Here is a 13,395-nt window from a genome sequence, read left to right on the forward strand (position 1 = left end):
CTAGCCATAGATCTATACATGATACAACTGTGAATCTTGGGACATTTCATTTTTTGAGTTAATACTTTTTATTCCTTCAGTTTTTAATCTTAAAGGAAAAGATAAAAAATGATTGAGTTAATACTTTTTATTTTTTGAGTTAATACTTTTTATTCCTTCAGTTTTTAATCTTAAAGGAAAAGATAAAGTTGAATGCTTTAGAGTTTAATGATTGAAATGTCTGAATTAATAGGAATGTACTTCATATGAAGTTTACAAATAGAGTGACAATTTTGTTGCCTGGAAAATCAGGTCAAATTGAAGGTTCTGTTACAATAGAAGTATAAGGTTTACTCAAACTTCGTAAATAGATTTAAAGTTTATTATATTAAAAAAGCAAATCCACTGTTTTCCATGCTCTCCATGGCAATTAAGTTGTTACATTTATCTTCTTTTCTACTGGCCTAGAAATATATTCAGGATGTCAAGGTTGTGTAAAAAGAAGCAGACCCACGAGTACTGGTTGTTTGTTAATATCCATTCACCTACTCTAAATTCTTCTATTTTCTAAAATGCTATTTTTTATTATTGCAGTGACTGCTTGTTTATTTAGGGACCTTTCTATGGTCATTGACGCTTTTTATTCAGGGTTTAGTGGGTAGTGGATATACTGAAGGCTTTTGAACTGTGGCTCTGGTATGAACTCTTAGTTTGTTGTTTAATGTTCAGATTGTCTGTGTACCATTTTTTTCCCTGTTTAATTCCAAAACTCTTGGTTTTAAAATTTGTTTTCTCAGAAGAATTACCTTGTACATGCCCACTATGTACGTCAGACAGAGGGAGCTGTGTTAGTACAACCGAAGGGATCCAACTTGCAAAAGAACTAGGAGCGACCTATCTTGAACTCCACAGCCTTGATGACTTCTACATAGGAAAGTATTTTGGAGGAGTGGTAAGTGGAAATTCCTATTAAGTATAAAGTTACTTGTCAGGTTGGCTCATTAGGTATTTTCTAGAACATCAGTTAGAACTTCAGATTTAAAAGCATGGTTTGTCTTACTTAACCTGGAGAAATAAAATGAGAGTGAGTGCAGAGGTTTTATCAGAATAAAATTATAATTTTATTTTTCTCTCCAAATGAAACCTTTTCTATTATCTGATATTTTGGAATTTTTCATTTGATGATCTTTAGTAGTCTTTATTGCATGTATCAAAAGCGTGTTTGCTTACCCAAACCTGTGATGCCAGTTTTAATAGTCATCTTTATACAGCTGAATGAGCCTGGCAGCCTGAGCCAGCAGGCCCTGAAAGTTCTCTTTCATTTCCATCTACTAGTTGAAAAAAATAATTTTTCTTCCTCTATGTGTGCTTTGGCAAAATTTTATGTACTCCTAATTTTGTTGTAGCTCAAACAGATTCAGAGGAGCTACTTATACAAATAGCTGCTTGTTGGATATGTGGGAGCAAGTCTGCTTGCTTGGTTGCAGTGGCGCATATTGGGTTCTGCAGTCATTTTGATACTGATCTTAACACACAGCACTTCCCATATAGTATTAGGACTGTAACGTCCTTGGAGAATACTGTGGAGTTGTATCATTTAAGAATTTGCTGACATAGAAACTACATTTCCAAACCTCTAAGAAGCAACTCCTCTCAACAGACAAATCTGATATACATGGATGAGAAGTTAAAAGCAAAGAAAACCTGCTTTACGCAGGAGCATCTTGGCATCCCTCATCGGTTCCCTAGCTCTTCACTATGTACTCTTTCCAATATGCCCCAGTATCATTATGTAAATTCACGTTGAAATGTTGAGGTTCCACAGATGACTACAGAAGTGTCATTTGTGTAAATGGGTAAAATAAAGACCAAATATAAATGCTGCTAATTTCCATCAAATATAAATGGCTTTTATTTACCCAATAATATAAAGAAACATTAATATTACAATGTTAAGGAAGATATACTCACAATATTGATATTATCGATGACTTTGAGATACTTTTGTTGCATTCATTTATACTGATGAGCAGTGAGTAGAAAGGTGGATAAGAGAGATTTAATCTTCCTGTCAAGCAGATTATATTCTAGTGGCTTTTTAAAAATCTTAATTTGGCGAAGAATGGTACGTTTCCTAAAATACCTGGGGAGCTGGAGAGCAAAACGATGGTTTGGTTTTGCTTGTTGTGAAGGTTCATTTGTCAGATAGTTTCATGCATTAGATTTGGTTTATTTGTTGAGGGGAGGCCGTTCCCGTGGAAGCCACAGGACTCCTTGCTCCCCGTTCCAGGATCCTGAACCTGAAATTCCCAGGATCACTCTTCCCACCTTCCCACTCCCATTTTCTCTCCTCTCTTTCTCTTCTTCTGGCTCCTTTTTTCTCTTTCTTCCTGATATCTAATGTTGCAATTAGGGTTAGAGGCATGATGAGGATTGATGTGGCCAAGGTTGGGAGAAAGACATGGCAGTTTCGTTTTTCCTTAACTTAAGACCTGATGAGAATATGGAAACAAGATCAGAATGATCTCTCTTTAGATGCTTTACTTTCTAGTAAAGTACAACTGGGATCTCAGGTGTAAAATAGAATGGCATTGGCAAGCATATGGATGGAGATGATAATGTTAGAATAAAAGGAGCATTGAAAATCTGCATTTAAGGGTCAGGGTTGAAGAGCTGTGCAGTACTACCGTTAGACCTAGGCCAGAGAGAAAGCCGCCTGCCTTCCAGCTTTAGAGAGCTCCATCTGTCCGTCCTCCAGTTGCACCCCTCCCCACAGGGTACAAGTCAGTGGAGCCAAGGGTTGTACCCACCTGGGGCTGGTGGACTTCATTCCTTTCTAGACCTGCGCTGTCCAGTATGGCAGCCACTGGCTACATGTGGCTATTTATATTTAAGTGAATTGAAATAAAACCAAGTAAAATTCAGTTCTTCAAGCATATGAACCATATTTTAGGTGCTCTAGGGCTACATGTGGCTAGTGGCTACTGTATTATATAATGCATATATTACAGAACATTTCCATCCACACAGAAGGGTCTGTGGAGTAGTGCTAGGACTATGCTCCCAAACCCAGTACCCCAGAATTCTCTGGCCACTGGTCTTAGGCCTGTTTCGACCTGTGCCAGCCGTTTTCCTGGGACAGTCCTCCTGATGGTGGACCACATGGCTGGTATATGCACCCCTAGGCCTGCCCGGTGACCCAAGGGTGAGTCTTTGTGGGGAATGGGGGAGGGGGCGGTGGACAGAGCTTGGATGTCCACTTCTGTGCACAGAGCTCTTTAAAGCATGAGTTAGAGCAGGAGGTGAGAAGAGAATGGGTGGTCTTAGGGCTCAGGAATTAGGGACCAGCTCTCCCTTTGCTGTATGAACCTCTGAAGAATCTGAGAATTTAAATATAAATCTTGCCTGTGAGGCTTTTATGATGATGTATTTGTCAAAGCAGAAGTATAGAATACCTTTTATATGTAACTGTTTGTTTTCTTTATTTACAGCATTTAAATATTTAGGTATGTGGTGGGTGGGCCTCCTTTTGGACTTTTGCCCCAGGCCTTGCAAGCTAGGGCACAGGCCTGAAGCTATGTAAATGCACCTGAGTGAGATTTTTAATTTGTAAAGGACAGATTTTAAAGAAATTTGTTCAAGAGAAGAAAGTGAAGTTTCCTGGCTCATAGGAACATCTGTAGACACAGAGGTAGATCTGTTCCTGCTTTGAATTTCACTAATATTAACTGTGGTGGTTGCCCACTGAGAAAATTATTAGCAGCGTCACAATTGTAGAGATTGACTTTCTTGAGTATTCAAGAGAGTAGCTGCGTGGGGTGGCATGTGCTTGTAATCCCAGTGACTTGGAAGGCTGAGGCGGGAGGATCCCTTGAGTCCAGGAGTTTGAGTCTAGCTTGCGCAACATAGCGATACTCCATTTCTAAAATTAAAATATATATATGTGTGTGTATATATACATATAAAATTTAAAAAAGAACCAACAATTCCTTCTTTTAAGAAAAAAAAAACTTTTAGAGTCAGGGGCACATGTTTGTTATATAGGTAAATTATGTGTCACAGGGGTTTGGTGTTCAGATTATTTCACCAACTAGGTAATAAGCATAGTACCTGGTAGGTAGTTTTCTGATCCTCACCCTCCTCCCTCCCACCACCCTCTCAAGTAGGCCTGGTGTCTGCTCGTCACTTCTTTGTGCCCATAGGTACTCAATGTTTAGCTCCCACTCACAAGTGAGAACATGTGGTATTTGGTTTCTTGTTCCTGTTAGTTCGTTTAGGATAATGGCCTCTGGCTCCATCCATTTTGCTGCAAAGGACATCGTTTCATTCTTTTTATGTCTGTGTAGTATTCCATCATGTGTATGCACCATGTTTTCTTTATCCAGTCTATCGTTGATGGACATTTAGGTTGATTCTATGTCTTTGCTGCTGTGAATAGTGCGTGTGTCTTTGTGGTAGAATGATTAATAACAACTCCTTCTTGAGTAGATAGTTTATTTATGTTCAGAGAAGGCACAGTCTGCTCCACTAGATTCATTTTTTTTAATAAAAAATTGTTTATATGTGTTTGCTAATGCATACATATAAATGGTACTGACATTTAAAACGTTTGACAGTTGTGACTTCGGATACAAATTTTCATGTTGGATATATAGTTTTGTTGGATCTTCAATTAAAATTCGATTCCTGTTTTAGTTGGAGTATTTTATGATTCAAGCCTTAAATCAGAAGACAAGTGAAAAAATGAAGAAAAGAAAAATGAGCAACTCGTTTCATGGAATTAGACCACCTCAACTTGAACAACCAGGTGCATTTCTTAGCCAATGTGTAGAGATTCATTAGACATTCATTACAGATCCTTTCTCACAGGTCTTAGAGCAGTTGTTCTCAAACTTGAGCATGCTCAGAGCTTACCTGACATTCTGATTCAGTCAACCTTGGATAGGGCCTAGAATCTGCGTTAATCAACTTCCCAGATGATGCAGAAGCAGATTGGTACTTGAATCACATTTTGAGAAATACTGCTTTAAAAATTGAGCCTATAGATTCTAAAAGTAATATGTGTCGTGGGTGGAGAGCTGTTCTAGATTAAAGTCTAATGCTAAATAACTACTAAATGCAATGCATGAACCTTGATTGGATACTGGTTTAATAAAAATATCTCGATGTTCCTGCAACATGGGTTAATTTTAATACAGACTGGAAATTAGATTATATCACGTAATTACTGTTAATTTTCTTATGTATCATAATGGTATTGTGATGAATAGGAGAATGTTCCTATTCCCAGGAGATGAAGGTGAAAGTATTTTAAAGCCGAAGCATCCTGATGACTGCAACTTTTAAATATTTCAGCTGTGTAGCTGTGTGTGTGTATGTGTTTGCGTGTGTGTGTGTCTTTCTGTCTTTCTAGAGATAAGGGGAAAATAAAATGTTAATAATTGCAAAATCCAGGTGACGGATATATGTGAAGGGTATATGTGTGTTCATTGCATCATTCTTTCAACTTTTTTGAATGTTTGAAAGTATTTTTAATACAAAGTTCAGGGCAAATAAACTTAAAAGTAAGTTATATCAACTGTTATCAGAATTTTCTGCATGATTTTGTAATAGAAATAGCGTAGCACTTTATTGGATCAATATCCTTTGGAATTTAAGAGACCCCATCTCTTTAAAAAAGTGCAGATATATAGACCACATATAAATCTAAATGATACACATTTGGCTTTGAATTTCCTGGTGTGCAAAGGGAAAGGGGAGACATGGTCTATTAGGTTGCAAACCCTTGGGCATTAAATCCTTTCTGGATTAGAAAATGAGTGGGAAATGACCAGATAAATAATGTAGATAGTTCTTAGTTCTCATTAATGAAGAAGACAAAACATACTACATCCTCAGAGAAAGCAAAACATTACATGTCATTTAGCTCTAAAAGAAATATCTGGGCCCAGGCGTGGTGGCTCATGCCTATAATCCCAGCACTTTGGGAGGCCAAAGTGGACAGATCAGCAGGGGTCAGGAGTTCCAGACCAGCCTGGCCAACATAGTGAAACCCTGTTTCTACTAAAAATACAAAAATTAGCGGGGCATGATGGTGATGCCTGTAGTCCCAGCTACTCACGAGGCTGAGGCAGGAGAACTGCGTGAACTGGGGAGGCAGAGGTTACAGTGAGCCGAGATCATACCACTGCACTCCGGTGAGACTCTGTCTCAAAAAAAAAAAACAAAAAAGAGAAAAAAGAAATCTCTTGTGTGGGTCTTCATGTGGGGGCACTAAGTGATATAGTGGACAGGGCCTTCAAAAGTGTCTCTTCAGGAAATGCAGCCTCAGCGTTCACAGAGCTGTTTCTTGTACTCTTCTGTTAGGACAGCTGTGTGTAAAACACTAAAGATATCCCAGGGGTTCAGAATAATACAGTCTGGGTACATATTTAGGGCTGATTTGTTCCAAGGACGGATCCTGGGCTCTGGGGCACATTGCATTTAGGGTTTTGTGAGGGCGCCACAGGCAGTGGAAGGGAGGAGGGTGGACTGGAATATAGTGCAGGGAGAGCCTGGCCTCCAAAGGACTTTGTTATTATCTGTTTTATAGGCTGGGGTTTGCTTTGGAAGCAAGGATTTTTATTGCTAAAGAAGTTTGAATTTCACTGATTTAGATGGTTCCTTATCCTTCAACACTGCACAAATATTACTTTCCTTAGCTCCTCTTTGGATAAAAATGAGATGGCAGATGTTTTACAGTTAGGGTCGGTGGAGAGGGCCTGGAGTGTAGGTATTCTGAGTTGATTGAGGGCTCATCTCTCTTTATTGGTGATCAAACTAGTAGACTGAAGGTTATATCCTCTATTAGAAATTAGGGAGCTGAGTCAGCACTTTCGCTGAAGCATTTTACTAGGAGGAAAAGTACTAGTTTTGGAATCCAAATAAAGGGTTCAAAATGTTTTCCAACAATAGCATTCAAGACAGTGAGCCTTGACTTTGAGAAGTTGCAGAATTTTAACAGCTCAGCCCTTTACCTCTGCTTCTGGTCCCAAGAGGAAAGGGACTTCAGATGTGAGGTTGGGTTCTTCGGAACTTACTCAGTACTCTGAACTTTTAAAATCGGGTAGAAGTAAAGAATGATGACTATGAAATACTAAAGTGCGGTATTTGGCGGGTTGTTCTATTTTGGGACACACAAGTAAGAAGAAATGTTATTTTATTGCTCTGTACGTAATTAGTAAGTTCTTCATTTGCTCTATAAAATGTAAATAAACATAGTATTTGTGTGTCTTGTTATAAAATTCTGTAGTCCCTGAATAATTAGTTTATATATGTTTGTAAATTAGGTTAAGCTGTACAAAATTGCTGTTTTTGTGCATCAAAAAATGGTTAAATATTGGCTGTTTCTTATGGTTTAACCTAATAATCTTTTAAAATATTATACAATTGTATTTAAAGTAAACATGAAATTATTGGGTCTGTAAACCTGAAAGGAGTTTATTATTTTTATTTTCTTTTTCAAAACAGAAAAAATGCCTGTCTTAAAGGCCGAAGCGTCACATTATAACTCTGACTTAAATAACTTGCTGTTCTGCTGCCAGTGTGTGGACGTGGTATTTTACAACCCCAATTTAAAGGAAGTTGTAGAGGCCCACAAGATCGTTCTCTGCGCTGTAAGCCATGTTTTCATGCTGCTTTTCAATGTGAAGAGTCCCACTGACATTCAGGATTCCAGTATCATCCGAACTACCCAGGATCTCTTTGCTATAAACAGAGATACTGCATTTCCAGGTGCTAGCCAGGAATCTTCAGGCAACCCACCATTACGAGTCATTGTTAAAGACGCCGTCTTCTGTTCTTGTTTATCAGACATCCTTCGCTTCATTTATTCAGGTATCTTGTCAAGTGGTTCTGGTTACTTACAATCTCATAAACTTTGCAAATGAAACGTGCCTGTGGTGCTCAAGGGTACTGGTTAGTTTTACAATGATCTTTTCCTACCATCTGGGATGAAGATTATACATGAAATATTATTTGCTTTATATATAGGAATTGGTCCAAGCTTTCTGTTTTCCTTAGAAACGTACTTGCCTCATCTTTTTCCTATCAATTTCATTTTACTGTGGTAAAATATATGGAACATAAATTTTACTATCTTAGCCATTTTTAAGAACACAGTTCAGTGGAATTAAACACATTCATAATGTTATGTAACTATCACCACCCTCCGTGTCCATAATTCTTTTCATCTTATAAAACTGAAACTCTCTACCCATTAAACAATGATTCCCCATTCCACCCTCTTTCCAGCCACTGACAGCCACCATTCTACTTTCTGTCTCTGTGATTTTAACTCTCCTAAGTGCCTCATGTAAGTGGAATTATACAGTATTTGTCATTTTGTGATTGACTTATTTTACTTAGCATAATGTCTTAAAGGTTCATCCAAGTTGTGGTGTGTATCAGGATTTTCTTCCTTTGAAGGTTGATCATATTCTGTAGTACCTATAGACCACATTTTGTTAACCCATTCATTCATCCATGGACACGTGGGTTGCTTCTGCTGTTGCAGCGATTGTGAATAATGCTGCTGTGAACATAGTGTACAAATACCTCTTTTGAGACTCTGCTTTTATTTTTTGTTTGCATATATACACAGAAGTGGAATTGCTGGATCACATGGTAATTCTATTTTTGATTTTTTACAGAACTGTCATACTGTTTTCCACAGTAGCTATACCACTTCACATGCCTGCAAACTGTGCACAAGGGTTCCGATTTCTCCACATCCTTGCCAACACTTGCTATTTATTTTTTTTAATGGTAGCCATCTTAATGGGTATGACGTGGTATCTAATTTTGGTATTGATTTGCATTTCCCTAGTGATTAGTGATATCAAGCATCTTTTCATATGTTTTTGTATTTGCCTTGGTTTTAAATCTACTTGTAAAAACAATAATCTACCAAACAGATATGTTAATATTTTATTTCCTTAACATCCAAAATATGAAATATGAGAATTTATTGTCCAATTTCGTTTTAAAGACATAAAATATTCCAAGAGTAAGTGAAATCAAATGTCTATACCTTAAAACCTAGCTATTCACTCTTCAGTTCGACTCTTAGATTTTGTAGGCCGTCAAAGAGAGAGTTGCATTCAGCTTAGGAACTGGAAATCAATATCCAGTGTTAGTTGAGGTCTGATTAACTTTGGCCATGACTATCATAGACGTTACTTTCTTTTTTCTTTACTGTGCCCTTTCTTTTTAAGATTCAGCTTATCAAGTATTTTTCTCTTTGCCCTTTTAAAAACTCAGCAGCAACTATATTTTAAAGATAGAAGTTCTATCTGAGTCATTTTAGCAAATGAATCGAAGGTCTTACATCTAAGTGTCCTGTGTAAGAATGGAAAAGAACAGATGTAAAATGAATTTTAATGTAAGCATCTACATATAAGTTTTCTGAGAACTCCTGTCTTTAATTTTCTTTACCCACTTCAAATCATGTACCGACGACCTGTTAGGCTAAGGTCACTCCTGCCCTGCAATGTGTCTGGAGAAACATTTATAATTAATTTGTTTTTAGGCTTCCAATAAAGCCTAATTGGGAACAGATAAAAAGTTTAAGGTTTGCAAAACAAGTATTTCCTACAGGTAGGGAAATTTGGGGCAGCCTTTATTTAAGTAATTGATTATAAAAATAAGGTATTACTTTGTTCATGTGGGTTGTGATCATGTAATTTTATAAGTTAAAACTTAAATTATGATTTTGAAAAGTACAATTGCAGCATGCAGATTTATGTGGATAAAAGATACATATTGGAGTAGAATGTGGTGCTAGGTTAGTGAAATAATGGCTTGGAAAAGGCATAAATTAAGCACCTGTACAGCACACACCCAGCACATTGCCTTCAACGGGTTCTCTCTAAGTTTTAGTTGAATTACGGGGAAGGCTACAGTAGCCAGGCATCATCATATCAGTAAGCCAAACTACTTAAAGACTTCATTTAGTACTATAGATTTTAACGTTTAAACTTAGAATGTCACAGTTCAGAATTTAAGATTTTGAAAAACTAACATGTTTACATGTTAAGAGAAAAAAAATATTTTTAATCGTATGTCTAAGGAACTGTGAGGGACATGACTTTTTTATGATAATTTTCTGTTGAAATTAAGTGAATTATTCAGCAGGTTTCCAAAATTACTACTGACTACTTTCAAAGACACATGAGCACTCTGAAGTCTTATATCCTTTTTAATACAGTAGCAGTAAAATAGCTAGATGTATCTCCAGTGGTTGATCCTGCCAGCTTTCTCCTAGGGGGAGTGCTTTATTTAATTGCAAAATTAATACAGGCAGATGGAAAAAAAGGGAAAGAAAAGAAAAAAGTTATCCTTTTAACCCAGACCCTTTCCCCAGAGTCATTTACCTGTTGTAAATTTTTTGTGCATTCATTCTGATACTGTTTGAAAGAGATTAATATACGGGGGACATTTGCATTAGTAAAAATGTAATCCTAGGTAGCTGCTGCTTTCCAGGGATCACAGGCCATTTCCCATGACTGAAGCATAGAGTGAAAGGTGATGGCTGGTGGGTGATGAGGTGGGCAAGGTCTGTGGAAGCTGTTCCTGCTGCTCTTAGACTTGTGTTAGAGTTTTAAGCATGATCAGTCTGGGCTTTAGAAAGCTCATCTCTGGTGATGGTTGGAGGGTGGAACAGTGCAGCCAAGACAGGCATTCAATCAGGAGGTCCCATTACTCTGGCGATCAGCCTCAGGAAGGCCAACATTCAGACAATGGATGGCCCTGCCCTTGGCCCTTCATCATCTAGACCAGTGCTTTTCAAACCTTCAAGTGTATGCAGATCATCTGAGGATCTTGTTCCTGTGGAGATTCTGATTCAGTTGCCTGGAGTGGGGCATGAGTTTCTGTGTTTCCAGTAGTCAGTCTCCCAGGTGGTGCTGGATCTCTGGACTACCAGAAGCAGCTGGAATACCTGCTTTTGGAAGAACTGGGAACCAGCCAAAGCCAGCACACTAGGGCCTAGAATTCAGTGCAGAGGCCTGAGAAGGCTACCAAGTTATCAGCTTAGGATTCAAAGTAAAAATGGGGTGAGCTGCAAGGCTGACTGAGGCAGGGCTATTTGGAACTGGGGCTCTCAGTGCCCTGTGTGTCCCCTGCCTGACATGAGGAAAAGTGGATGCCTAGTGGTTGGGTGGAAATTAAGTAAGGCTGGAATAGGGATCGGAGGGCAGGCAGGCATGATGGTGTGAAGAGCCTGCTGAGCTACAGGTCTTCAACCAGTTCAGAGTCCTGGCTTCTTAACCTGACACTCACCTGTTCCATTTCGGCTGTGATCTCTCCTTGTATGTCACGGCCAAAGCCGGAGATGCTGTCTGCTCTGAGCAGGAGCACGGGCCGTTGACCTGGGGCTGCAGAGACCCAGATACTGGTTAAGGAAAAGTGAAAATAACTGGTTCGGCAGGTACCTATTTATTATTCTTTAATTATTTACAGATTACAACCTCTGGCTCAAGGAAGGGTTTCATTTACATTATGTTAAAAAGAGATATCAAAGCTGTATTTGCACAGAAAAGACAATTTTGAAAAATGCTGAAAATTAAGAGAAAAAAATTTACCCAGATTCCACTATCAACAGAAAATGTCTAAACATTTACTGTTTTGTTTGATCCTCTGGTCGTTTGTGTATAAATAAGTGACACTGGTTTTGAAAGCATATATTTTGTAATCAAGTTAAACAAAAATTTTAAACCTACAGTTTTCTCAAAGACTTCAATAAATGGGCCAGGCTTGTTTTGTTGTTTGTTTGGTTTTTTTTTTTTTTTTTTTGAGACAGAGTCTCGCGCTGTGTCACCCAGGCTGGAGTGCAGTGGCGCGATCTCGGCTCACTGCGAGCTCCGCCTCTCAGGTTCACGCCATTCTCCTGCCTCAGCCTCCGAGTAGCTGGGACTACAGGCGCCCGCCACCACGCCCGGCTAGTTTTTTGTATTTTTAGTAGAGACGGGGTTTCACCATGTTAGCCAGGATGGTCTCTATCTCCTGACCTCGTGATCCACCCGCCTCGGCCTCCCAAAGTGCTGGGATTACAGGCTTGAGCCACCGCGCCCGGCCTGTTTGTTTGTTTTTTAACAGTTTTAAACCTGTGAGTAGAATACAAGTGTTAAGGCACAGTTTTGCAGTGGTTTTCCCACAGAAGTGCTGTGGTCTGCCCTTGGGTTATGCTAGAGAACCACTGAAGACAGGAGTTGTTTGTTTGTGTTCCCGTCAGATGAGTTGGTAAAGCAGAGGTTGAACTCCATCGTGGGCTCAGGAATATTTGCCTTGAGCAAACATGGGCTAGAAAATTGTAATAAGCCTATCTTGTGTCCTTTTTTTTTTTTTAAAGAACCAAATTACAAAGAATATCTTAATTCTTTTTAAATAACATGCTTTTTTTAACCTTTAGGAATTTGAATTTTGGTGTGTATTGTGTCACCATGAACATTTGGGTCGTTATTTAGGAGGGACCTGTTTAACAACAGTCCAGTTAACATTTTACACCTATATATTCCTATTGAAATTTTTGATTCAATAGACACAGTCAAAGTATGTCTGTTTTGTATATGTTAGTTTTCTATTGAATAACAACAAAACACCGCGTAACATGTAAGTACTTAACTACTAATCCTAAGGAACAAGGAGTAATGTGATAAGTGAAGCCAGCCCTTTCCTGGTCTTCAGGGAGAAATTCTTACATGGCATACAATTGTAACATTCTTATAATACTTGATACAGTCTTAATGCTTGCACATTCTTGAGTCACATGATCTCAGATGGTTAGGAAGTGAAGTAATTGTAAGAACCTCAAGAATTTAGCTTTGAGCTCTTCCTGCCACAGATGGCCCTTAGAGTTTCACATCACTTATTGAAATGCCATCAGAGTAAACAAATATGTAGAAGCAAGCTTTCATCTTCCGTTTGCATAGCATTCTCCAGTTCTTAGAATTATTCCATGGCATGCCCTTTTCTGTATTGCGTAAAAACACAGTGTAGCATATGTGAGTATACCATGCGCTCTAAAAGTCTAAGTGAATTCAGTGCTTTAAGAAGTTAACTAAAGAAAATCCCAGTCAGTGATACAAGATGTCATCCTGCCCTTGTCTGCAGTCAGTCAATCAGTAAAGTTATGCCAGATGAGTAAGTTCTGGAGACCTGCTGTATGACATTTTGCCTATTGTTAATGATACTGTAGTATATACTTAAAAGTTTGCTAAGAGGGTAAATCTGATGTTAAATGTTTTTACCACTGGAAAAATAAAAAGAAAGTCCCAGTCTTAGGACTATTGGCTTATTAGGACTTGAAAGTTTCAAAGATGACTTGATTAATGTTTCTAATTATGAAAACAGCCCAATCATCAGTGTGCTCTTGAGAAT

General features: G+C 38.3%; 1 protein-coding gene across 2 annotated transcripts in view; it reads left to right on the plus strand.

The window, feature by feature from the left end:
- RHOBTB3 (Rho related BTB domain containing 3) overlaps positions 1-13,395 on the plus strand; it is an 87,906-nt gene that overhangs the window by 38,443 nt on the left and 36,068 nt on the right. For both annotated transcript variants that reach the window (XM_025387002.1, XM_025387003.1), the window contains exons 4-6: positions 777-931; positions 4,675-4,786; positions 7,489-7,854. In XM_025387002.1, the coding sequence (XP_025242787.1) occupies positions 777-931; positions 4,675-4,786; positions 7,489-7,854 (633 nt within the window). The remainder of the gene's footprint in view (positions 1-776; positions 932-4,674; positions 4,787-7,488; positions 7,855-13,395) is intronic.

The sequence above is a fragment of the Theropithecus gelada genome, chromosome 6, assembly GCF_003255815.1.
Source record: "Theropithecus gelada isolate Dixy chromosome 6, Tgel_1.0, whole genome shotgun sequence".
In the NCBI taxonomy this organism is placed as follows: Eukaryota; Metazoa; Chordata; class Mammalia; order Primates; family Cercopithecidae; genus Theropithecus; species Theropithecus gelada.